We start from the raw sequence: 25,760 nt of genomic DNA on the forward strand, positions 1-25,760 counted from the left end.
ATCTTTGTGGTCCCTTCAGGATGGCCTACACACTGCATGTTTTTCCTATATGTCTGAATAAACTGTAAATGTTCTTTTCACTGTACACCTAACAAACTCTTCTGGTAGTTTTTTCAGTCCTGTCACCTCCTACCACCCAGGACCTCAGAATGTTTTATTATTAATTTATTACATTCATATCCTGCCTTTTTTTTTTCTTTCAAGGAACTCAAGACAGCTTACATCATACTCCTCTTCCCCCTCTCAATTTTATCCTCACAACAACCCTGTGAGGTAGGTTTTCTGGGAATCAGTGATTGTCCCAAGGACCTGCATGCAGTGACCTGCATGCAAGAGTGGAGACTAGAACCCAGCCTCCTGAGTCCAGAACTGCAACTGCTGGGCCAGAGAGAGGCTGTGAAATGGAGTCCAACATACCCAGAGGGCCCTGGGTTGGGAAAGGTTGATCCACTGCTCAGATATATACCACACTGTTTAAGCATCCAAGAGCAGCGCTCTCTGCTTCAAACCAGATCAGGGGGCTAGCTGTGATTGAAGGGATGAAGCTAAAGTAGCTACATCCAGACATGAGGGCTTATGGGGAAGCTATAAAGGCATCCGTGAGGTGCTTCTCCAGTCTTTATAACCTCTACACTAGACTGGTGCTGGCATGAGCTTCCAGGGCTGGGGCTGGGGCTGGGGCTGGAGGAACACTCAGCCTCCACGGTGGATGCAGAATGCGGCTGCCTACCTTGCAGGGATACTTCGCACCACCTCTAGAGACTTTGGAGACTGGGAGGAGTTGGATCTGCAGGACAAGACTCTCCTTTCCCACCCACTCTTGCCATTAGTGCTCCAGTACTGAGGAAGTTAGCAATGTGGGATGCTGCAGCAGGGGCTGGGAGTGGAGTTCCCCGGCTGGCTTTCCCTCTCCCTCTCCAACTGTGGCGTTTTCTGTCCCTGGATACCTGAACACTCCTATGGCCCGAGGGATCTCCTTGCAGGAGCTTTAGAAGCACAACCAAAGGGTGCAAGCACATGGCAGCTTAGGTAGAACAAAGGCCTAATTCCCAGTATGCAGCACCAGCCATGATTAGAGTTTTGAGCCTTTTTTTCCTGTCTAAACTTGCACTGGAGTGCACCTCAACCTTTCAAACCCAACCTCTTATCTCATGCATCTTTTTTAATGTGGTCATGCTTGAAGATTTAGAGCATGTGCTTGCCTCCTCAACAGTAACTCTGTTTGAACTCATTTTTTGTTTGTTTCCGAGTTAGGACTGGGAAGACTAAAGGCTTGAAAGGTGGCTAAGAAATGCACCCAATACATACAAACATATTAAAATTTGAGTATAAAGCAACACACATAAAGAAAATATGCTTCCAAAAATTAAACTTCCTCTATTTCCGATCTGATGGCATTTTAAGGTGATTATGGAACTCAGACATGCCAAGTTTCAGTTTGAGTTAGAAACTCATGATTTCCTTTCCTCCTTCCTCCTTCCTCCTTCCTTCTTTCCTTCCTTCATTTCATTTCATTTCATTTCCTTTCATTTCATTTCAATACTACCCAAATTGCTTTGGGAAGCTCGGATTAACAGCACCTAAAATACAATATACAATTCATCTGGTGATAAAAACATCATAAAAAGTTTACCATGCAACATTTCATTTTTTTCCTCCTGCTCAAGCAAGGCATCTGCTGATTCACTAGAGTTGCTCTAGAGTAGCCCTCCCCTGTGCTGCCATGTTAGGTGCCAATGTATAGGCACACCCATCCATACCCTCACCTCCTCTGCTCCCCTCCTGTGTGCACAACTCAGGAACAGTGGGAGGGGCCGCCTGCCTCCTCCAGGCTGTGCCCTCCCCCACCCCCTCCCGCACCAGGGCTGCAGCCAGCCTTGCCTGGTCTCCCCCCCCCCGAGAGTCCCTTCCTTCACCTTCCTTGCAGCATCATGTGTGGAGGCAGCTCACCCCCCCCCCCATGCCAGGTGAGCTGTCAGTGGCCTCATCTGGCACTGCCCCTCAGCCCAGCCCTCCCCACAAGAATCACACCACTGTTGCAAAGCGTGACTGTTTCTGCAGCATCATGGGGACTTGGGGACTGTGCCAGAAAGAAAAGCCTGCCAGGTGTTAATAAATCATGGGGTCTCTTTGGCTAGTACATGAGGTGTGCCCTGCAGCTGTGCTCGCATACTTCCCCCACCTCCACAGCGCTGCATCCTATGCTAGCAGGATGCAGCCGCTGGGTGCAGATGCCCTTTTTCCCATCTCTGCTATGGCTGGTGCAGGCCACTCCCTAACTGCACAGATGTGTGTCTGTGTATCTATATGCATTGCTAACTTGCCAGGATGCATTAGGAGCTGCAAGAGCTGCTTGCAGGGGTATGGGAAGGGGAAGCATCTGTGACATGGCCCCATTCACCACCCCACATCCCTTTGTGGGGCAGGCAGGAAGAAACCCTCTCTGGACCCAGAAGGGCTTAGTAATTTTAGGCCAGTGGCAAATATCCCCTACCTGGGCAAGGTCCTTGAGCAGGTGGTGACCAACCAGCTCCAGACACTCTGGCCATTTGGATCCATTTCAGTCAGGTTCAGGCTGGGTTTGGGTGTAACAGGCTGAATTCCCTCCATCCATTTAGAAGAGCTTCCAACTAAGAGCATCTCAGCCTTGTCTGGACTGAGCATCAGTTTGTGAGCCCTGATCCAATCCATTGTCACAGTGTCACTTGAGAGGCAAGACTGTTGGGTTGCAGGGTGGCTGGTACACCAGCAGAATCCTGTTTGTCCTGCTGGTCCAGCACAATATAGGCGTCAGGTGGAGGGGGAGCTTGGAGCGAGAGAGACTTTCAGTACATCACAGTAACCCCGCTCATCAGCCCTCCAAACTTCCTTCATGCTGTACCAAGGGCCCCGGTGGGCAGAGCTGGGAGAGGTGAACTCCCCACTATTCCCAGTGGTACATGCCAGATCGGCCACCTCATCTCCTTGGAAATCATGTGTGAGAGAGGCCTTATTGTGTACCTGTCCGGTGTTTAGAAGGAACCTCTGGAGACCTGAGGGCAGGCTGACAGGGCAACTGCCAAACCTGCTGTTGCAAGGAGGGTTGGAACATGGCACAGCCATTAGCTGCCTGGCTCACATTCCCCTTGCCTGGCTAGCCCTTCACCAATTGCTTTATCTCCCTCTATCCCTCACTGCATGAACTGACACCCCATCAGGGCCTCCCACATGCTTCCTCCCTGCTCCACTGTGCATACCCAGGGCTTGTGAAGAGGGGGCACTCCCTGCCCATGTCACAAGATGCACAGTAGCAGAAATGTTACAAAAGAGGCCCTTGCCCTTTCATTCCCCCCAGGTGCCCCCCTTTTGGCATAATCTCATTCAGGGGCATCACCACCCCACTTTGGGCCAACAGATACAGGCCTCCTGGGCCTCCACACCAGGTAGGAGTTGTTTGTAATCTTCAGGCAGGCAGCAGGCAGGCAGGAGATTTTGCCATCAACTCAAAGACAGTACAAGACCAAGAGACAGTTTGCATGTTGAAACAGCCTGCAGTCAATAAACCATGATTTGCTGAGCAGATGAGCAGCACGTATGCTGGCTTCCAGGCACTTTTAAACGACCCATGAATGCTTCATCTCTGAATAATATGAAGTCCTAACTGAGAACTCTGTGTTATCGAAGGACTAATAACACAGTTTGAACACAGGGTTAAACCAGCCATAGGTTTAACAACATACAGTTAACAGACAGACATGTAAACCAGGTCTGGAAATCAGTTTAGGGTGGGACATAGAATCTGAAGACGTGTCCCTAGACCTCTGGAAGGGGCAGCTACTGACAAAGCTCTTGAGTAAAGCTTCTGCAAGCCAGAGCAGCCCCTTAAAGCTGATTCTGGCGGCTTCCAGGATGTCAGCACCATTCTGGGATGCTGATGTCTGTGTGGGAGGCGCAGAGGCAATTTTCACTTGTCTTCCTTCATTTCATCCTTTATATGGGCCCAGATGCTGCAGGGCACAGTGCATCCTGGCCCCTCCCCTCCACACAGATCATCCCCCTCCCCCCAGTCTTATTTGCAATTCCAAATCTCCTTCCCAAACTCCTAGCATGCCCTATACTCTCAGACAGGGAGCTCTGAAAAGCTTTATGGATGCTGCCCAAGGGGCCATAGGATTACTCTGAAGGTGTATGTTTATTATTATAATTGGACTGGGAGTCTGGAAAGTTAAAAAAAATCACTTGGAGGTACAGGACAAAAGTCAGCCACAAATATCCAAGCCATTTCCAGGTGACACATTTCACCTGGATGCCAAAAACAATCATCAAGCAAAATGGCAAAATGCTGAGGGCTTCTTTCAAGAAGGACAAAACATGTTTGATAGATTGATTTCTTACTATATAAACCTTTATTCTATGAAATGAATGTATCTAGAAAATGTTTATTAAGTAACAAAGCAAGGTTTGTCTGGGAGGAGGCAATGTTGTACCCACTCCCCTTCTAGTTAACATATTTTCTTACTGGCAGCTGGAATTGCTTGAGAGAGTATTGGAAATCAGTGGTGAGGGATAGGTGAGCTGTAAGCCAAAAACGTCTGAATGGCCATGAGCTGCCCACTTCTGCTCTAGTGACTGGAATGTTTACATTTCTGATTTAAAGTCTGCATTTCAGCTAGCTGAGGATCTTTTATTAAAGCTCAACATATTTTGCCAGTTAAATCTCAGCAGTCAAAAGCACCGCTGAATTCAGTGGACTTTGTACCCAGATAACTATGCATAAAGTTCTGCGGTCACATTGGTCCTAGCAAATTGAGCAGTTACGCTACGTGCTCCTGTTCCTGGTTGGGCACACACACACCCAGAATCATGAGTACCTCCTGCACTTCCGAATTTACCACTCGCCACTGGAGGTCTCTCTCCACTACATTCTTTTTCTAAAGACCCAACCCCTTTCTTTACTAAGCCTGCCCGCCCACAGCCCCACCTCAGCTTCTCTGACCTTCTGTCTCCAGTCATCCGGTGTTTGCTTCCTAAGCTCGTGTGCCTTCTCCCCTTTTCTGGCTCTTCTCTGATGCTCGGGATGGAGAGAACATTGTGCTTGACCAGCTTCTGTGGTCCATCAGTGACAGCTGGAGGCCTCACTCCCCCCACAACATCCCTTGCTACATTACAGTAAAGACTGTTCTGGATAGAAGAATGTTGCATTTTTCCTTGCATGAGAAAAGAAACTCCTAGAGGGAGGAAAAAAGCCAGGTTCCAACCTGTGCAAAATAGAAGTGTCACGTTTTAATTCCTTTTAGTCAGCAGAACTCCTCTCCACAATAGTCTAAAAAACACCACCAGTCCCAAAAGGCTTCCAAGCAAAGCAGCTGCAGTTTACAAATACAGACGCTTGAAAGTATCCATCAGGCATAATTCCCCATTTTACGTGTAGATATGATCAATTTCATTAGTCACCACTAATTTCATCAGTAGTTCTGTGCTTCTTGATGTGTCCTGGGTAAAACAAGAAGGAAAACAAAAGTACAGTAAACCCCACTGAGCATTCTTCTGTAGTACGTAATAGTTTTTTTTTAACAGTGAAACCCTATACAGGTCTATTCAGAAGAAGCAAGACTTATTGGGTTCAGTGCCACACTCACAGGTAGGCAGAGCAGGCTTGCTACCTAAGTGGGCTTTAACCATGCACTGAATTACTGCCAGTGGCATCACAGTGCTGCCCAATGAAAGCTGGTTTTCAGTTCATCTAAGTCATGGGTCGTCAAGCTAATGCCTGCCATGCTCCTTTATCCAGCCGGGCTCAGAGCTTTTGGACTTGCTTGGAGAAAACGATCTCTGAGTGAGTCCAAAAGCTCTGAGTTGGCGCAGGCGTACTCAGTGGGGAGATGGCCATGATCACAGGCGCACTCATGCAGGGAAGACAGGCATGATCGCGGTTGTGCTGGTGGGGGGGGATGGCCACAATCGTGCTGGGTGGGGAGATGGCCATGATCTCGCCCGCCTTCCCTGCACGATCGTGCAGGGGTGGGAGAGATGGCCGTGATCACGCCCACCTTCCCTGCATGAGCGTGCCCACGATCATGCCCATCTTCCCTGCATGAACGTGATCACGTCCATCTCCCGCTCAGCACTATCGCACCTGTCTCCCCCGCCCCCCCAGCACGATCGCGGACATTGTAGCTATGTTCCTTGAATATGGACATGCTCTTCCCCGCCTCATCTTGGGCTTCTGCTGCAGCTCAAGCGAGTGGAGCAAACATTTGTAAATTTTTAATAATTTTTTAAAATTTTAATAAATCTTTAAATTTATTTTAATTTTTAATGTGCAGGGTGCATAGGAATTCGTTCATTTTTTTTTCAAAGTATAGTTCAGCCCCACAACAGTCTGAGGGACAGTGAACTGGCCCCCTGTTTAGAAATTTTGAGGACCCCTGATCTAAGTGTTTGGGAAAATTTTGTGCAAGCAACAGAAAAACCCATGTGGAGTTCAAGTCAAGGAACTTAGGATGGTGGGGAGGGCGTTGTTCTTGTGCACATGCATCCGAGGTCCCACAAGCCTAGCCCACACAGGAACCAACCACGTACGGAGACAGACTCAGCATTCAGATACTTGGGCAATCATTGCTATTAAACAAATGGTGGCAACACACAACCTGTAGGCCACATGTGGCCCCTACCGCCATACCCCACATGCAGCCCCTCACTTTTCCGTAATGCCCCTGTTTTACTGTTTTGTTTGTTTGTTTTGGAAAACTTCACAGTTTATCCACAAAAGTCAGTAGCAAACTGCTACAGAAGCAAACTGCTACAGGGGCTTAGAACAGACAAGCGAAGTTTGAAAATTAGCTCCTGTAAGCATGGATAGTGGCTACAGAGGCTCTGAATGTGTTCCTCCCTTTAGTGCAGTGGGCAGGAGTACAGCTCATGACAGATCTGAGGGGAGGAATGTGGCCCCCAGCCCACCCAAAGTTGTCTACCCCAGCATTAAACCATGGTAAACTCAACTGGCAAAGCATGGCAAATGCCACAGAGCACAACTTTGGAAGAGTTAAGCTACAGTGTCTGCAAGAACTTCAGGATTCAACATGCCAGAAAAGTCTGAACTGAATTTTGCATTTCAGGCTGGATTAGCACAGCCTCTTCCTACAGCTTTAGAACAATGGTGCAAGTCAGTAAAACAAACGGTGAATGCATACAGAATAACATGCATGTATATAGTTTAAGGGCACATTCCTATGCAAATTTAGAAAGAAAAAAGTTGTCCAGTTTCTTGTAGGACATTTTCCTGCCTAAGCGTGCATAGGATTACATTCAAAGAGAGTTTTCGTAAGTATGTCTCACATTTTAATCACTGAGAGCAGCTCTGAGTTCATTGTTCCTTAGGTTCAATCATGAAAGGAAGCTGCCAAATTACAGTCCAATATTTGGAAGGAAATCAAGTAAATGTTCCAATGATGGTTTAATTGGTTGTGGATTGCTGGGGCCAGCATCTGATAAGGTCAGGCAGGTGTTGAGCAATCATGGAAATATGAAGGGCTTCTCAGTCTGAGCTCTCTTCCTAATGGCCAGGAGCAGGGAGGGTGGATGCAACTTACATGCTCTGGCTGCAAGGCTTCAGCTTGACCCTTTAACTATTATGTAGCAGTTGTAACTATTATGAAATGCCTTCTATAAATGTACAAACACCAACTTTCCTTCCCAGAAAATGTGACAGTGATCAGTCAGAAGCCTCAGGCAAGCTGAAATAAGAGTCAACAATTAAGCCCTACCTTAACCAAACCCTTCAGGACTTTCGAAGATAGCACAGGCTTGAAGGCATCAATTGATATTAAATCCAGTTTGAGGACATCAGTATAATTCTGATACAACACTGCAGGGATCTGCCACACTTGGCAGTAACTAAGAACTAGGCATAATCCGGGATGGTGAAGAGAGGGAGAGGGAAAGGGGGAAAAAAGTCAGGAATCTGCAACATGTTCAATGGATCAGACTGAAAAGCACATCTTAAAACATGTTGTTATTTCTGGGAGAACTCTGTATATGAAGAATGCCACCACATTGGGTGGAGCTTCCCAAACCCACCTCGGGCTCAAGGCACAGTTGCAAAACCTGTTTTGAGAAGGTGGTACTCTCCACAGGCTGCAGGATAGAGATCAGTCACCCAGATAGCTCACCAGGGCAAATATGCCTACATCCCTGGTATAAAGCTGCCGGGAACTCAAATGACTGTTGGCACACCCATCTTTATGCACTGCTCCTGCAGCCTTATGAGTGGGTACCTTGTGCGAGCGAATGCAGTGGCTACCCTTTCCATTTGCCATAGGAGACTGACTCATTTTCCTCCAGCTGCGAATATCTTGAGCAGCGAGAAGTTGTGCCAGCTAGTTCCTGCTTGTTGATTTTTAAATCACATATGACGCACACAGCGTATGTGCTCCTATTCTGCAAAGGAACTGCTGCCTCCCACCATATTCCCACAAAGGGGCACCTTCCACCCCACAAGGCACCTTCTGTTGCTCCCCTGCCACAGCTCAGCCCTGTCACTCTCCCCACGTGTCCTCCCAAAATGGCTTTGGTTACCAGGCAGGGGGAGGCTAAGAGGTAAAGAGAGAGAAATTACCTGCTGCGGGGAGATCCCGTGCAATATTTGGCTGTTCTAGTAATGAACAAAAGACTTTATCTTTGAATGCTGTTGTCTTTAACGCTTTCAGAAAAGGAGAAGGGAGTGTTAATGTTGATTCAGTTGTTTTATAATCGGTGATGGGGCATGATGAAAGAACAAATACTTGCAGATCAGTCTTCTGTATGCATCCAAAAACCTGGGTGAAAATACAGGTCCTAATGTTAAGTGGGCCAAATTCCCAATGCAGGACTGTGCTGATTTGATTCATATTTACTAGAAAATTTAATTTATTAGATTTATATCCCACTTTTTTCTTACAAAGTGGGTCACACCGCTCTTAATCTGCTCCCCACAACAACCCTGTGAGTTTGGGCTGAGAGTCTGTTACTGGCCCAAAGTCACCTGTTGGCTCCATGGCCAAGTGGGGGTTAGAACCCAGGTCACCTGAGTCCCAGCCTCCTTCATGAAATGGCTGTAATGGAGGAAGCAGCCACAAGGATTTGGTGCACGTCCCACTGCTGGTGACTCAATGCTTCAGCTACATCCAATATCCACTAACCTGGAAGTGAGCCTCAGTGGGGCCTACTTCTAAGCAAACATACACAGGATCACCCTTGCTAGTGTGTCGCCAGAGCAAAAGTACTGGGACAACTTTAGCAAAGCTACATCTGCACAAGCATTCTTTGGGGACTGAGTTTACTGCTGCAGTGTATCCCTGATAATTTGTGTTTCAATAGGTCCCTCAGCAGATTCCCTGCTGGGAAAAATACCAGGATGGCAGTCAGCACAATCTACAGGGTAATGTCAGTTTAAAGTGGTCTTTACAGGTCCATTTCTGAGAAGCTGATACCCATGAGGAAAATCCCCCTCCGCATGAAGCAGGCCATCAGCTTCTGTAAGCAAAGCCTATCCCATTCAAAGGAAGAGGCAAAGGAACTGTGTTGCAACAGATGGAGCACAAGACAGATGATTGTGGGGGGCAGATGCAGCCCAATCGTAATTTGAATGATAATTCCAACCATTTTCCTTTCGGGATGGGGCGCACCACCTTTTTGACCCTTAGAACCATCTCTGGTGTGTAACGTGTGGAAGCCACACAAGTGCCTGTACACACCACACACACACGCTTGCCTCACCAACATATACTCTGCCATTCTTCACATACACATACAAACCAACACAGTGCAATGAGGGAGGGAAGGTTTAAACCTCCATCCCTCGCCCTTTGAGATCTATGAACTGCTATTTCTCCATCAAGTCAAAGGAGTGTCTTTCCCTCATAGTTCAGGTAATCAGCTGAGAAAGTGAGCAAGGTCCCCATGGTGGGTTCTGCATCCCTGTTTTGGATAATGGCTGGGGCCTTCGGGCTTGAAGGAGCACACATCACATAGGAATTCTACCCAAAAGTGAATTGTGCATGAAGCCAGCATTTGTTTTACAACGTGTAGTGGTTAAGAGCATGGGACTGGGACTCAGACGATCTGGGTTCTAGTCCCTGCTCAGCCATGGAGCCAACTGGGTGACTTTGGGCCAGTCACAGACTCTCAGCCCAACCTACCTCACAGGGTGGTTGTTGTGGGGATAAGATGGAGGAGGAGAATGATGTAAGCTGCCTTGAGCCTTTGTGGGGAAAAGGAAGGATATAAATTGAAAAATATAAATAAATAAATAAATAAATAAATACACTCCTGTTCAGAAGTAAGTTCCACTGAGATCAAAAGGACATTCCCAGGTAAGTATGTGTAAGATTAAGACCTTAGGTTTTTTTTACCTGTCTTCTCTCTGGTAGGGACTCACCAATACATGGGGAGGGGGGATATATTCATTCATCCCTATGCTCTGTGTTCCCCGTCTTTTTACCTTTTCAACCCACTGAAACTGCTGGTCCTCAGCCACATAACAGTTGCACTGGCACAACAACACCTGAAAAGATAAAATGACAATAAAAGCTTGATGAATTTCAGCACTGGTACATTGATGTGAAACACCAAAATTACCTCGGTTATCTAAGACTACAATCCTGTGGATACTTTCCTGGGAGTAACCACCACTGAACACAGTAGAACTTACTTCCAGAGGAACATGCATAGCACCAGCTTTCGACTGACCTTCCCACTGACACATTTTCAGACAATCACTACTGCATGGTTCTTCTTCCCTGACAAGTCATACAAATGGGAGAGGTCCTGATCCAGTGGTAGAGCACATGCTCTTGATCCTCCTGCAGCTAGGTGTGCACTAGATGGGAAAGTGGGAGGGAACTTTCTCAATCCGGGACTCTGGGACTGTCTGCTGCAAGGACATGGTTGGCTCCCTCTGTGTTGTCCTTCCACCAGCAGGCACACACATTTTTCTTTAGTCCAAACATTGGCATGTAAGCCAGTCTGTTGCTGAAGTGGGTGTTAACTAGTTAGGTGCTGCCTATTTCTTCTCTGTTTTCCAATCGTGTTTTTATGGATCTGCTGGTATATTGTGCCTTAATGAAGATTACATTTAACTTATATTTTATTAGTTTATTTGGTTGCTCTACTGCCCAACAGCTGAAGTCCTCTGGGTAGTTCACAAGACTTATTATAGTCAGCTGCCTTGGGTGACATCTTGGGCAGAAAGATGGGATATAAGTTCAATAAAGTATTGTGGTCTTAGGGTGCACCCCATGTTCAAATGAAGATTGCTCTCTCAGAAAGTGCCACACCACTGCTGAAAGGATCCTCCTCCTCGCCTAAGGAGCTAGAACTCCCTCAGACAAATGAAGCAAGGGGCCACCTCTTGTCAAGAGACATGGGAATCGGGGACCTCAGGGGAGAAAACTGCAGATCTGCCCCTGTCAGGAGTCAGGCCTTCTGCTTCGCAGGCAGAGCATCTGTCTAGTTGAAGAGAATGTGCTGCACTAAGGGACAAAGCAGCAGGTTTCCTTCAAGATAAGGTTCCTTACTCCAAGGAAGACCTCCTCAGGATAAGCAGTGTTAATACTGAGAAGATAATGTTGGGAATCTAAGCCTCCATTTTCTGTTTGGACTTTCCTGAAAACAAGGGTGGTCCTCAGCAACAGCTTTTTGTACCCTGACCCTTAACTCATGTTTGGAGCATGGCATTACTGACCTTGGACTTCTGCCTAATGCTGTCTCTGCATTCTGATTCTAGTCGTCTGCTGTCCTGTACACTTGGCCTTGGTTCTGTTGCTAATTTTTGCTTGCCAGTAAAAGCTCTGCTTGCTTTTGGCCTGGTTAATTGACTCCTCGGTTGCAATTAATGCAGTGTGTGTTTGCATAACAAGGAGCTGTACAGGACAAAATATCCTTCCTTCCTTACACAGCATCCAAAAACCAGTGTCTAAAGCTACATGTATAGCAGCATTCCACAGCCTGATGCTCTCTGGCTATTTGGGCTGGCAGTCCCCAGCATTCCTGACCATTGGCCAAGCTGGCCAAGACTGGAGGGAGCTGAAGTCTGAAACACCTGAATAGTGCCACATTCTGGAAGGCTGCATCTGGTGTAGAAGGGCCCAGAATCACATGAAGAAAAGCACAGTGTGGTATTCTAACTCTTAAATATGCAAGCAGGAATTTAGATGCATATAATGGATAGAAATGTTGGTGCAAAGCCGAACAGCTTAGCTTTTAAATGCAAAGATAGTAGCAATTTAGTTAAGTTAAATGTGATCTCATAAACTCTGCTTGAAAACAACCACAGCAACCAGGCACTTAAAATAATATTACTTACCGTGGGATCTGAAGTCAACCGATAAAACAAGCAGAATGGCTCTGTGGGCAGAACTGGCTCGCTGGTTCTGTTCGATATTCTGCACCACTCGTTCCACAATTTGGCAGATCCAACTATTTCCCAGCATCCGGAACTCAGAACAAAGGAAGATAAGAATGCTGCAAACAAAAGCAATATGTTTATTTATTTAATTTATTTACCACCTCAAAGACAAGAGCAACTTCTAAATCAGCGCTAGCCAGAATTTTCCCTGGAAGCAAAAATGACAAAACTGAAGCTGTTGAACTTGGGCACATCATGAGAAGGAAAACGCACTGGGGAAGACCATCATGCTAGGGAAAGTCAAAGGCAGAAGAAGAAGGGGAAGAGCAACTATGAGATGGTCTTACTCTATAAAGCCACTGCCTTGAGTTTACAAAAACTGTGCAAGCAGTGAAGGATGTTCATCCCTTAATTCATTCACAGGGTCCCCATAAATTGGTGACACATAAGGGCAGCATTCGAACATTCCACAGAGTACTATATGGTCATCTAGTGATACACCTGTGTCTAAGCTGCCCAGGGGAGGGGCCTGCATGCTCCACATGGAGAAGGTCCCGGATCTCACCCCTGGCATCTCCGGAAAGAGATGGAGAGACTCCTGCTGGAAATCTCAGAGAGCCGCCGCTAATCTGTGTCGACCACACTGAACTAGATGCACCAAGAGCCTGACTCAGACTAAGGCAGCTTCCAGGATTCCAACACACTGAAGGTGATGGAAGCCAGTCTGCAAACCTTGAACAGCTGCATCAGCACAAAGCAAAGAATACACCCAACTGAGCTGCACTGCTTACCGACTGCATTTTGCCCTATACCCAAAATGAACTTGGAGCAAGGAAACTGTTCTTCTGTGGACTCATTAGACGTCTTCTTCCAGATGATGTGAACTTCCCTGGGTATAAGAAACAGAACAAAATTAAATGAGCTCTGAGTGAGAAGACGGATAAGTATTTGCCCCTGAAATCATACAAGTGATACTTACCATTTTATGATTTATAGATGCATTATTAGATTTATATCCCACCTTTCTTCTTTTTTGAAGAATTCAAAGCAACTTACATCATTATTCTCCTCTTGCTTTTCAATCTTATCCCCACAACAACCCTGTGAGGTAGGTTGGGCTGAGAGTCTGACTGGCCCAAGGTCACCCAGTTGACTGAGTGGGGACTAGAACCCAGTTTGCCTGTGTCCCAGACCCATTACACTATACTGGCACACTGCACAAGACAGGCTGAATACAAAAGCAGTCTCTGACACCCAGAATACCACCTCTGATGAAGTAGCTTAATTCACCATCTGTTCCCACACAGAACAACTTCTACACCAATAATCTGGACATGGATTCCTGATCCATTTTCCTAAGGAAGTAACGTGGGAAAAGTTCTGTAGTGCGTGTATGTCCATGTGCAGGCCTGCTATACAATGCAGCCACTATAGTGCAGCTGGAATTAGCAGACAGCAGATGACAGAAAGCTTTATAAGGTACTTTTCTCGTGTTGTTTTTCTGCTAATAAAACCCAATTCCTAAAGCTGTTTTTAGTCCTGTTGGGGAAAGTCAAAATAGACATATCTATATAGGTGTTCCCTTTGTTCCCTTTGTTTGTATGAGTGTACCCCACGTCTCCCCCAAAACCAGCACTGGCAACAGTGCTGCTCTTCACAACTGTTTTCAATCACTCCTAAAAACTCCCCCACACAAATGAGCAAATGAACATCCCTAGAAGAAGGAAGGCAGCACATGGAGGTCTGTTTCACAATTTAGAACTATAAGAACTACCATAAGAACAGAAGAAAAGCCATGCTGGATCAGAGCAGAGGTCCATCTAGTCCAGCACTCTGTACACAGTGGCAAACCAGCTGCCCGCAGGATCTCTCAGCAGGACAGATGCAAGACCTCCTCCTGCCCAAGCTTCTCAGCAACCGGCGTATCCAGGCAGGCCACCTCTGGTGAAGGAGGGAGCACACAGCCAGCAAGGCTAGGAGCCATTGATGGCCTCATCTATTTGCCAAATCTCTTTTTAAAACCAGCCAGTTCAGTGGCCATCATCACTTTCTGTGGCAGCAAGTTCCACAGTTTAGCCTTATGCTGTGTGAAGAAGTGCTTTTCCATCTGTCCTAAACCTCCTACATTCAGCTTCATGGGATGACCCCAGGTTTGTGTGTTATGGGAAGAACAGGAAAAGGACTCCTTCTCTTTCTCCACACTGTGCATTATTTTAAACACCTCTATCTTGTGTCCCCTCAGTCACCTTTCTTCAAAGCTGAACAGTCCCAGTTGTAGCCACTCCTCCTGGGGAGCTGCTCCAGGCCCCTGATCATTTTTGTTGCTCTTCTCTGTACCTTTTCCAACTCAGTAATGTCCTTTCTCAGGTAAGGCAATCAGAACTGAACCCAATATTCCAAGTGCAGGCTTACCAAAGATTTGTATAAGGGAAGTAAGATCATATAATGGAATACAGTATGTCCAACACGACCAGTGTTCCAGTTAGAGACCACCCAAAGGAAAGTGGCACAGAGTTCCCTGCTCTCTAAAGAGGCACCAACATCACACTTTTATCAGGAAGCCTTCCCAAACTAACTAGCCACCATGCTATTGATTCAGTTTTACTGATTTTGCTTTTAACATATTATTTTATTATTTTATCTGGTTATCTTTTCTCATACACAGCTCCAAAATTTCCATACTGGAATACTGAGCAGGATATAAATGTTGTAAATCTATGTCTTTGCTATATTTATGAGTTTATTTTATTTATTTATTTGGCAGGCTTATATGCCGCCCCATTCGCCTAAGCCTCGAGGCGGCTTACAAATAAATAAGTATCACTAGTACAATAAAATACAGTTGGAGACATCCTGGCCAAAGTTGTTAAAATCAATAAATAAAATCAACAATTAAAATGACATTTAAATAAAAAGGTCTTGGCCTGGCGCCGAAAAGCAAATAACGACGGCGCCAGGCGGACCTCTCTGGGGAGCGCATTCCGTAGGTTGGGTGCCAGCGGGGAGAAAGCCCTCCTCCGGGTGCTCACCCTCCTGATGTCCTTCACGGAGGGCTCCCGGAGAAGGGCCTCTGCCACCGATCTATGATTTTGTTGGGCCTATTTACTGATGATTTGTATAGTCTTATTGCGAGTTGCTTTGGACATACTTTGAAAAAGCGGCATACAAACAAACGTGATCGATGATGATGAAGTACATGCCTTGCTGAAATTAAGCAAGGCTGGATCTGTCCAGGGTCTGGCCAGGAAACTGAGTGAGAACCCACGAATGCTGCCGCAAATTCCACAACCCGGGAAAAGGGAGGCTATAAATATGAAAGTTTGTAAATATATGATACTTCACACACACACACACACGAAATAAGAAATATATGCACGTGTGCGCGCGCACGCCTGTGTATGAACGAAATAAAGGTCTAAGAGCACTGGCAACTATTCCGTACTAAGATGGAGCGCGCACTTCCGCTGGGTTTGGATCCCGTTAGAAGCGCACTATTACTCCAGAGTCCGTCCAGGCAGCAGACGAGGAGCTGCTATTTAGCTGTTGTGTTAGCTCTCTAAACGTGCTCAGAGGCGCCGCCATGCTTAATTTAAGAGTTCCAAGGAGAGGACTGAAGCCGAAGGAAACGGGGCTGAGCATCGGTTCAGGCTGAGTCTCAGCCAGCTTTCCTTCTCCAAGCTGGTCAGACCTCAACGCCCAACATCCATCCCCATCCGGCCATGTTGGGGCATGTTGGGAATTGCAGTTCAGTAGGACGAATCTCGGAGACGCCAGCTCGGAAGAAGGCTGCCCGGTCCTCCCCCCCCCCCCCCCCCCCGCTACCTTTTCTCTTCGATCGCCCGGCGAATCTCGCGATCCTCCGAGGTCTCCTCGCGTTCCGCGGCCGCCTCCTCGTCCTCGTCCACCCCCGCGCGGGACGGGGCAGTCACCACCTCCCCGAAGAACGTGGCCATCTCCCGCCGAGCCTAGGATCGTCGCCGGCCGCCCGCCCGCCCACCGGCCGCGCAGATGGCTGCTGCAGCAGCACGCCTGCCCTTCCGGGTTACAGCGAGCCGCCCGCTCGCCCCCGCAGCGTTGGCTCGCTGAGCAAGCGGCCTCTCTGAGCGTGCTCAGTGGAAGCTGCTCGGCACGGCGCCCTTCGCTGTTGTGCTCAGTTGGGGGAGTGAGCTGTTGAGGGTGTCCCCCACCCCGGTGCCCGCTAGAGCCCAAGAACTACAACTCCCGGCATTCCTCAGTCAGCGTTGCTGGAGGATGCCATTCCATCCTGAGGAAGGAACGTGGCTGATTTGGACATGCGTCCTTCTAAAGCTGCGTTCCTGTGGGTCTGGACTAAGACGCGCTGGGATTCTGCTGGTTTTATCGGGAGCGGTCTCAGGAGTGTACAGGCAGAGGGATGGCTGGGGTCGCCCATGTCAATGCGCACCCAGATCCATTGCATTTGATATTCTGAGCTTTACAGGAGGTATTCGTGCTGCTGGACTCTAGCCCCAAAAGGGTACAGCACCACGGATAGCTCCTATAAAGCTCAGAATATCAGTTACAATGGATAAGGAGTCCCAATGACACAGGCGTCACTAACCTTCCCTGTGCCGATGCCAATAGATCTGGCAGATCTGGGGCAGGGGAATATAGTTTTCCCTCAAAAGTTGAAATAGGTGCATTTCAGTAGCTTAGGATTATACAATGTGAATTTCTGGTTACTTTTTCTTTACAGTAATAACTAGTTTTCCCTATTTGTATTCTGTCTCTGGCCGCATGGTGTTAATTTCAGTGCTGTATACATTCTGCTCAATAGATTTCCACTCTATTGTTCATATTGATTTTATATATTCATTAACAAGTTACCACGAGTTCCCTTTCCAGACTTGTCTGCACAATTCCCTATTCTGCCAGATCCTCTGAACTCATTTGTGTATTATCGTGACAGCATCTACTAGTAGGCATATCTCTGGAGCAGGGTGGAAAACCTGTTGCTGTCCAGATTTTCTTGGACTCCAGGCTCAGGCAGCACGGTCAACAGTCAGGAGTGACGGGAGTTGTCGTTCAGCAACATCCAGAAGGCCGCAGTTTCCCCAGCCCTGCTCTAGGTGAAGATCAGCCTGTATGCTTGTCTTGCTCCTAGTTCAGTGTCAAACACCCAAAAAATACCCAGAAAGTTACCAGCCCCACCTCCCCCAAGTACAATAAAGGGGAACCCAGGACAAGGGCGGCATGTTCCATCCATGAGTCAAAGCAGGCAAATGACCAGTGCGACTCAATTCAAGGCTTGTGTCCTGCTCACTTCCAAACTCCTTGCATGTACTAAATGATAGGAAGTGGTCCTGTCCTTTCCAAGATATTATTGAGCGATCCAGCACTGGTTTGATTTACTCCCATGGAACAAGCTCCAAGAAAGATTCTATGGGAAATTCTGAGAAACATTTAACATATAGCAGCTAAACAGCAGTCCTAGGACAAGACTATTAAAATTGCTTTTTAGAAACCTACGTTCAGTTTACATTTAATTTTCCTTTGTTCCTTCAGCCCCCTTTTAAGTTGGGATATTTTCAAGCTTTCCTCCACAAATGCTTTCCTTAAAGAAATTAAGGAAAATCCTTATGACTGAACAAGCCAAGAAAATTTGTATTTTTTCTTTCCTGTCTGAGAGATTTTGAACAGTTATATGGACCCACATTGTTATTCTAAAATCTAATTATTAAGTGGTGCCCCACATTTGTAGGTTAAACTCTAGTATAATGTGTGAATGGTTTTCCAGTGGTCTTATTTTTCCAATTTTATTTTTTAAATTTACATGCTGCCCAAACAGCAGATGCCTTATGGGCAATTTGCAATCATAACCCCCCAAACTATCTAACAACAACTGAAACAATACAGCAATGAAAGAAAATTACTAAAGAATATTCACACAGGGAAATTTACAGATGTTGCTGTGGGATGTTTCAGATTCTGAGATCTGATGTCAGAAAAGAGCTCCATACATGGAACTGGAGATCTGCACTTGGGCTGCACACAATCCTGCCCCCCCCCCCCCCCCCCCCGCCCCCCCCCAACCCCCCCCCCCCCCCCCCCACTGCCAACGCACAGAGAACTGCAGCTGCTGCAGCTTGCATTAGCAGGTCGAAGCACAGTTCAGGCTGGTCACTGCCTCACCTGCATTTGATGAAAAGAAGAAATACAGTTGTCGTCGGCGTATTGATGGCACTTAATTCTTCTTCCCGTGGTTTTATGTATTAATAACATTGTCAACAACAATACAATGAACAAATGGTGTCATGATGATGATACGCATAATGCAAGGGAAGGCCAAATAGTGAGCACACGTTCTGATCAATGTCCCCCTCCAACACACACACACACACACACACACACACACACACACACACACACACACAAAGCATGGGGGTTTGGTGCAATGCAGTTGTGTCTGTCTACTGATGGAACGACATTGTCCAGCAGTGCAGTTTTCTCCTCCCGCCTGCAGCCCCATAAAGTCTGCAGATCTGCTCTGGAGAGTTGCAGAGTCCTCATGGAACAGAATTTGGAGATATACAGTGAGCAGAGATTGGGCAGAAAAGCTGCAGAAACTGAAGTTGCTTGTACAATATTGATGGTAGCCCCTTATTTGCAAGAAACATGAACAGTTCTAACTCAAGTCCAAGTCTTTCAAGTGACCATGGATCAGAGTGACCATCCCCTCTGTCCTGTTAACTGCGGATTAACAGCTCTTTCAAGAAAGGCAAGTCAGATTTGCATCACAGACTGAAGTGTAAAATGGGAAACCCTAAATACATAGAGATGGGGAGAGCAATCCTGTGATCTCCTTGCAGCTCCATGAGGAAATTGTGCCTCTCTGGGACTGAAAAATCACACTTGGGATGGGGGAAAGAGGGGTGCTAGAGGAGGAAGGAGACAAGATGGGAGAGGCCAGGATTCAATTTACTCAGAGTTTCTTCAGCCTCCTTCCTGCTCCCTCCAAAGTACTTTTGCTAAATGGGCTGAAAAACCCTTTAATAAAAATAATGAAATCAGAGAACCAGATGGTAAAGCTCATCACCTCCACTCCTCCTGGCCTGCATTGGAGGATTGGATGCCTCTAAGTTTGCAGTGTATCTGTTTTGAAACTGTCTTGACTCATATGCAAGAAATGAGTAGCAAAATACAAAACTGTGTACAATAATGCTCTAGCCAGAAGAAAGGTGTAAGTGAAAGTTGTGTAATTTATTTCAACATATCAAGCACAAACAAATTTTCCCCTAACAGGGGAACATCACAAGGAATGTAATTAAAAATCTGGAAACATTTACACTGAAAGTTAGCCCAGACTGGCACCGCCACTAAATATTTTAAGGCTGTGTATGTTTGTGTGTGTGTGTGTGTGTGTGTATATATATATACATATAATATCTTTTATATTTATATATATATATATATAGCAGTACTTACCACTTTGAACTACTTCAGGCCAGAAAAGAAAGGCTTAGTACTGACTGTGAGTCTACATAAAATATTGCAAATTTTTTAAAAATGGTGTAAAAATAGGAAGACTATCAACAGAGTCAAAAGATGCAGTGGCAAACCCTTACTATTCCTGACCGTTAACCTTTAAATGTACCTAAGAGCAAACAACATACAAAGGGTGCTTTCACACAATCACAGGATCAGCCCTACGCAGGGGAGTGGTGCCCTCTGTCATACTAAAAAGCCGCTGCCCCTTGATGCAAAGCAAGGGAAGCCAAACCAACATATTGCAAGGGATCGCTCCAGCGGACATACGAGCAACTGTTTACACCTGCTCATGGATGTACCCTGTATGCATTTGCATCAATGGACAAGAAATTCTCCTACATCACAAGATAAACCCAGTGAATCCCAGTACTGCAGTGATTTGTGATGTACAAAATTACCTATATACAGAAGTGCTTATATACCCATGTCCACCCATTTTAGAATAATGGTACATTTCGGAGGCATTCCTTTATACAATGTGTGTGTGTGTTTTAATCAATGTAAAAACAATCACTCTCTCACTCTCTCCCTATCTCTCTCTCTCTCTCTCTGTGCTCATGTGTGCAGACACAAACAAACATAATGATTCATCAACTGGCATGTTTGACCCAATGGACTTAGTTTGGGGCTTCACTGGTTTTGAACGAGAGGCCTCATATCTCCTAAATAGGACAGGCTCTAAGAAATCATGCATATTTACAGTCTTGGTGGAATGGAGTGTGATGTGCTCCTCGTAGGATGTGGTACATGAGAGCACTAAAGAAAATATCCAAGGAGAAGCTGTGCTATTTATACCCAATTGGCTTAATTTTCAATGGCTGCCTGATGTTCCTTTCTGTATCTGGATTGATGCCAAAATGCCCCCCCCCCCCCCCGGTCACAGAAGAGCTACAAAACAAGCCACTAGGAACCATTTTGAAAAAACAAGTAAATGTCTATAGTGTTAATGGGGGCTCCAATACTGGTTGGTAAAATTTAGTTGCATCAGAAAATGACAAGACATAGAAAACAAAATTGCACAATTAAAGCTACATTTGGCTTTAGCATTAAGGCCCATACAGGTAAAGAGGTCCTTGTAGATGTACATGTAAAAAGGCAATGACATTAATCTGAAGAACAAAACTTTGCAGGTTCCCTGGTTAACCTTGTTCTCCCTTCCGCCCCTGGCTGCGTAGGCATTAAAGTGCTTGGTGCCTCAGGTGGGCCCCTTGCAATTCAGTCTCCTTGTTCTTGCAGCTGGTCACTTTTATTGCTGCCAAATGCAGTGCTTCTATTTGAACACGTAGTTAATGAAGAGCTGACACGTTAGAAAGATGCACAGAAGAAACCAACAGCGAGAGTCCAGGAAGAGACTTTCTGATGAGGCCTTCCTGTAGAGGGATTTTTTGTTCAGAGCAGTGAGGTTCCTGCAATGATAAGTCAAGCAATTGTGATTCAGAAAGGAAACAGTCACTTATTTCATTACTGCAGATATAAAACACTCTGGATCAATACACACTTCAATGTCAAACAAGCCTGGTAAATAAAATATATTGTCCATACTTGTTTCTTCTCTTACAAGCAACATCAGCAACATACAGATAATGGCTTGCAGTGCAGATGACAAAAACCTATGGCTTACTTAACCTGTGATGTCTTATTGAACCCCTAGGGTTTGTTTGGCAGTGGACTGAACAAACCACAGTGTGGTTCCTTATTCCCTGGCTTTGTTTCCTTCCTCTTTCACCCCGTCCCTCCTGCCCTCATTTATCTATTTATTTACTTAATTACTTACTTTTCTAGGCCATCCCTTACTGAGGTCTCGGGATGGTTTAACAATAAAACAATGTAAAATAAAACACAGAATCCTAAAAAAATCCAACTGACAAAAAAACCCCAATTAAAAATCAGATCTTAAAATATTGGGAAAATAAAAAGGTTTTAGCCTAGCACTGAAAAGAATAAAGGTATATCCCAAATACCTTTGTGGATCTGTTACAATGACGTGTACAACAGGTGGGCTTTTTAGCTGTTCATGTCTGTGAACCCTGCAGCCTGGTAAAACAGACCTTGAATAACCTTGTAGCTCAGGGATTGCAGGTAACAACCACCAATGGTTTAAACAACCAAGAGCTCATAACCAAGCAACAAGCCATGTGCTCTCTTCCTGGGTTGCTTAGAAACCATGGTTTGTTTGTGCAGCTGGGTTCACACAGAACAACAAATCAGAATTCAACAATCCAAATTATAGGTTATTGTTATGTGCAAACTAGGCCAATGCTACGTCTTCTCTTTCTTATTGGAAACTCACTGACAGTCAAAGGATAGTATCCTCTACCTGCAGGTCTGCCAGCTTTCCAGCTTCTTATTTTAAAAGTGATCAGAACAAGACAAGAAGTGCTTCTAACAGGATTCTTTCCCCTTTCAATTTATTGTTGTGATTAAGCAAGGAAAAAAATAGTCTTTCAAGAAGTGAACTGCTAAATCAAGAAGCTGCAATAAGGAGATACTCTCCACACTGGTAGCACTGTTAGTCCATTGCAGCAAAAACAACAAAGAGTTCTTTGGCACTTGGAAGATACAATAAATTCATCCTGGCATAAGCTTTCAGTGTTCATTCCTACAAAGCAGCAAATTAAACACATTTCAAAGGAACAAAGTTCAGGGAAAAGGAATCTCTGGCCCGCCAGATGTGATTGGGCTACAGCTCCTTGGCCAGCATAGTCAGTAGGAATGGACAGTTAGAGCTGGTGTTCAGCATCTTTAAGTCTGTACAGTCCCTGTCCCCATTTTACAGAATCAACTCTTTTTAGCGTTTACACTGTAGAAGAATATGCAGCCTACTTTTATACTTCACTTTTAACAATGTAAGAGACATAAATGTCACTTTTAATCTCTTCCTCCTTATTACATTAAAAAAGGCTGGTTTCACTCATGAGTTTCAAATAATAAACATTTTTTAAAAAAATGTAGCAGTTAATAGAAATAACAAAAATATAACAACAAAATCACAATAAAATAACCATTGGTTGATTCTAACCATACTTGATTTGTGTTTATATCACTGTGCTTTTATTATTGTATGATTTGTTATTAATCCAGGTAGCTCCTTTGAGAATTTATTAGAAAACAGTATATAACTTCAAATCATCCTTCATATCATCATCATCATCATTCCAATGATGTTTGTTTTTTTGCATCCCAAAAATAAGCTGAAAGATGGCCAACTTCATCCAATCTATTGGCTTTACTTTCAGCACGTGTCAATGACATGATGCTGCTTCACAGCGTTTGTACATGAGCCACACCCCACAGCCAGTCTCTGGGTAGCCTGGATGTTGCCAAGAGGGACATCCTGGGAACAACATTCACTGATTCACTGCTCTGAAGTCCCTGAGGTCAGAGGACCTTGCTCTATGGGAATTTTAGTGCCTTCCTTTTCCACAAACACTGGCAGTTACCTGAAACTGAGACAGATGGTTGCACCAATAAGACGCCATACCTGTGTATATCCTGTTGGGCTCTCTGGAGGGATAAGACAGCAGTGTGAATTTCCTTCAAATGGTTGTTTTCTTTCCCACACTGAGTACATGGACTTCCAAAACCTGTGGTGAAAAACAGCAGGGTTTTCGCATGCTTTTGGAATGTCATTTCATGTGTGGTAATTTTCTTTTTTCCCCAAAGAGGAGGAAAATATTCCAATATGCATGGGAAATGTTAAAATGGAGGCTGTAGTGTAAGGATTGCACACCTGCATAAAAAGTTATGAAACCCTGAAATCTCTCTTGGTGTTGCAGATTTCCCAGATCTGTTTGAGAAAGAGACACACTTACAGCTGACACCTTTGCCACATATGCTCCTGCAAAACTGTTATCAAACTGACACATCTGACTCTGACATGGGGCGGTTCCAGATGAGGCTCTTATAGCAACATCACCTTGCCTTATTCACTTAATTTTATGGGAGATCCAGATGACAATTCCTTCCATAATTCTTCAGTGTTTCCCTGCTGCTACTTCTGACTTTTTTCTTATCATTGAAAGTCTGTTAAAGGAAGGATAACAAAGGGAATAGTTTCATGAGGCATTCTCATTTGTAATGCTAGGAGCCTTCTGTATGAAAGTACCCTCAAAAGCAGAATGCTCCTCCTGAAGCTTACAAGAGGTTGCATGGGGCAGGGAAACAGGTTTGGGATTGAGGACTTGGTATTAACTCTGTGAGAGCAAGAAGCCACAATGACAAAGCATCTCAGTCTCAGCAACAAAACATCAGCAGGTATGCAAGTTAAGTGAGAAGGGAAGTGCTATTTACTTCATGTGTGTGTCTGTATTAATTATGCCTGCTAATCACCTAAGCTCATAGATTATCAAATGAAGTCAAACAAGAGTATAGCAAAGGAGGCAAAATTCCAGAAAGGGAACTGTTTAGAAACATATAGTTGGGGGCTAAATCCCAGGAAAGAAATCTGTTAGGAACTTACAGATCCTTCAGTTTCGCTCAAACAGAGACTCCATATTTAAACAAAACCCAAGCTGAGATAGGGGAAAGAAGGGCAATATATATACCTGGTCCCCAGTGGGCAACTGGTTTGCCACTGTGGGACAAGAACACTGGACTAGTCAGTTCTTTGGGTTAACCCAATGTTGCTTTTTATGTTCTTCCAATGTTGCTTTTTATTTTCTTCTGAGCAGAAAGGGAGGAATTGTTAAGAACCTACCCTTCTGTCACGCCTGATGCCTCAACAGAGTTGGCACCTCACGAGGAAGAGTCAAACGCCCAAAGAGAGAATCAGACATCAGAACAGGAGGACTTATACTTGAGGCCCTGTGGTCAAGTGACCCTTCCACAACCTGGCTTGGGAATAGCTGAACAGATAGCCATCCCTCATCCTGACCCTTTACCCCTTGGGCAAACAGCCAAGCCTCAGTCCGACCATGAGGGCCCCGAGGGAAAAGACACTACACGTTCTGTCCCTGAGGAGCGTGGGCAAGATACCCCCCTTCCTCCTGATGCTGAGTCTCCTGAACAAGATACAGAGGACGCAGGAGGCGGGATAGATTTGTCCCACGTGACTCTTAGACGTAGCTTACGCAGATTGGAACAAAAGGAGGCTTTGTCCCACCTTAGGGGGGAAAGGTGGGACAAAGAAAGCTAATCCCACGTGGGTTCCCTGAGGGATGTCACTAAGAAGATAGCAACTAACTTGTAAAGGTCATTGCAGTAGAGCTTATTCGTAGCATCATAAATCGTAAAAAACTAAAAGACTTTAGTTTTATTGCCTGCATAAGTTTACAACTGTGAGCTGACACCTCACAACACCTTCCTTCTGTGCTGTGGTTTTCTTTTTCCTGTCCTCTAATGCATACAGCTGCACTTAGCATGTTCTTGTCCGTTTAAAAAACTTTCTGCTCATGGACATCAGCACAAACAAATATTACACTGAATGGCATGAAGGATATCAGTGGATGCTGGGCAGTTGATACACTGTTACCCACAGTTGATAAACTGCTTTGGTGCACTATCATTTTCAATATGCACCAGGTTTGTAGTCTCAGCTTTGGTTCTGAAATTCCCATGGAGGAACTAAGTGCACAGTCATTTGACCTTCATAGCAGGATTCATAACCATTCCAGAGATCTTACATATGTTTTTAGTCAAGCTTCGGCAATGCTTCTTGTTCTGTAGGCATCCTCCACACACAGATATAGCACTGGGCAAAAGATATCACCTTGCCTGCTTTATAATACATTTTCTCAAGGTGCAGAATAAAAAATAACCCTTTGAAAAATCCACTGACAATATGACAAAATACACTGGCATTAGAAGGATTTTCTGAAATCTACCCAGACTTGTATCTCTTTGGAAAGGAGGTGATAAAGAAGGATCCTTTCTTTAAATCCAGTTGTTTTAT

At 45.3% G+C, this 25,760-nt stretch overlaps 2 protein-coding genes across 3 annotated transcripts in view; both read right to left on the bottom strand.

The window, feature by feature from the left end:
- Positions 1-4,358: 4,358 nt before the first annotated feature.
- Positions 4,359-16,389, bottom strand: PSMG1 (proteasome assembly chaperone 1). 2 transcript variants are annotated; one of them, XM_044426035.1, is made up of 7 exons: positions 16,187-16,385; positions 13,156-13,253; positions 12,323-12,480; positions 10,460-10,522; positions 8,597-8,795; positions 7,746-7,882; positions 4,359-5,472 (listed from the first exon to the last, which is right to left on the bottom strand). In XM_044426035.1, the coding sequence occupies exons 1-7, from the start codon at positions 16,315-16,317 to the stop codon at positions 5,401-5,403; spliced, it is 858 nt and encodes a 285-aa protein (XP_044281970.1). In that variant the 5' UTR covers positions 16,318-16,385; the 3' UTR covers positions 4,359-5,400. The 2 variants fall into 2 exon arrangements, with proteins under 2 accessions (XP_044281970.1, XP_044281971.1); XM_044426036.1 differs by lacking the exon at positions 7,746-7,882 and having other exon boundaries at positions 16,187-16,389.
- A 3,172-nt stretch (positions 16,390-19,561) lies between these two features.
- Positions 19,562-25,760, bottom strand: part of OSBPL5 (oxysterol binding protein like 5) — a 167,254-nt gene continuing 161,055 nt past the window's right edge. Inside the window, exons 21-22 of the mRNA XM_044425935.1 lie at positions 23,352-23,454; positions 19,562-21,276 (exon numbers count right to left, since the gene is read on the bottom strand). Coding sequence (XP_044281870.1) covers positions 21,141-21,276; positions 23,352-23,454 — 239 coding nt within the window. The 3' untranslated portion in view covers positions 19,562-21,140. The remainder of the gene's footprint in view (positions 21,277-23,351; positions 23,455-25,760) is intronic.

The sequence above is a fragment of the Varanus komodoensis genome, unplaced genomic scaffold (genome assembly GCF_004798865.1).
Source record: "Varanus komodoensis strain SLA01 unplaced genomic scaffold, ASM479886v1 scaffold16, whole genome shotgun sequence".
NCBI lineage: Eukaryota > Metazoa > Chordata > Lepidosauria > Squamata > Varanidae > Varanus > Varanus komodoensis.

Coding starts and splice junctions, on each gene's coding strand:
- PSMG1 (XM_044426035.1), bottom strand. CDS start 16,317: ATGGCCACGTTCTTCGGGGAGGTGGTGACTGCCCCGTCCCGCGCGGGG. Junction 13,254..16,186: donor CGGGCGATCGAAGAGAAAAG/GTAGCGGGGGGG, acceptor TCTTATACCCAG/GGAAGTTCACATCATCTGGA. Junction 5,473..7,745: donor TCCTGAAGGGTTTGGTTAAG/GTAGGGCTTAAT, acceptor TGTTTTACCCAG/GACACATCAAGAAGCACAGA.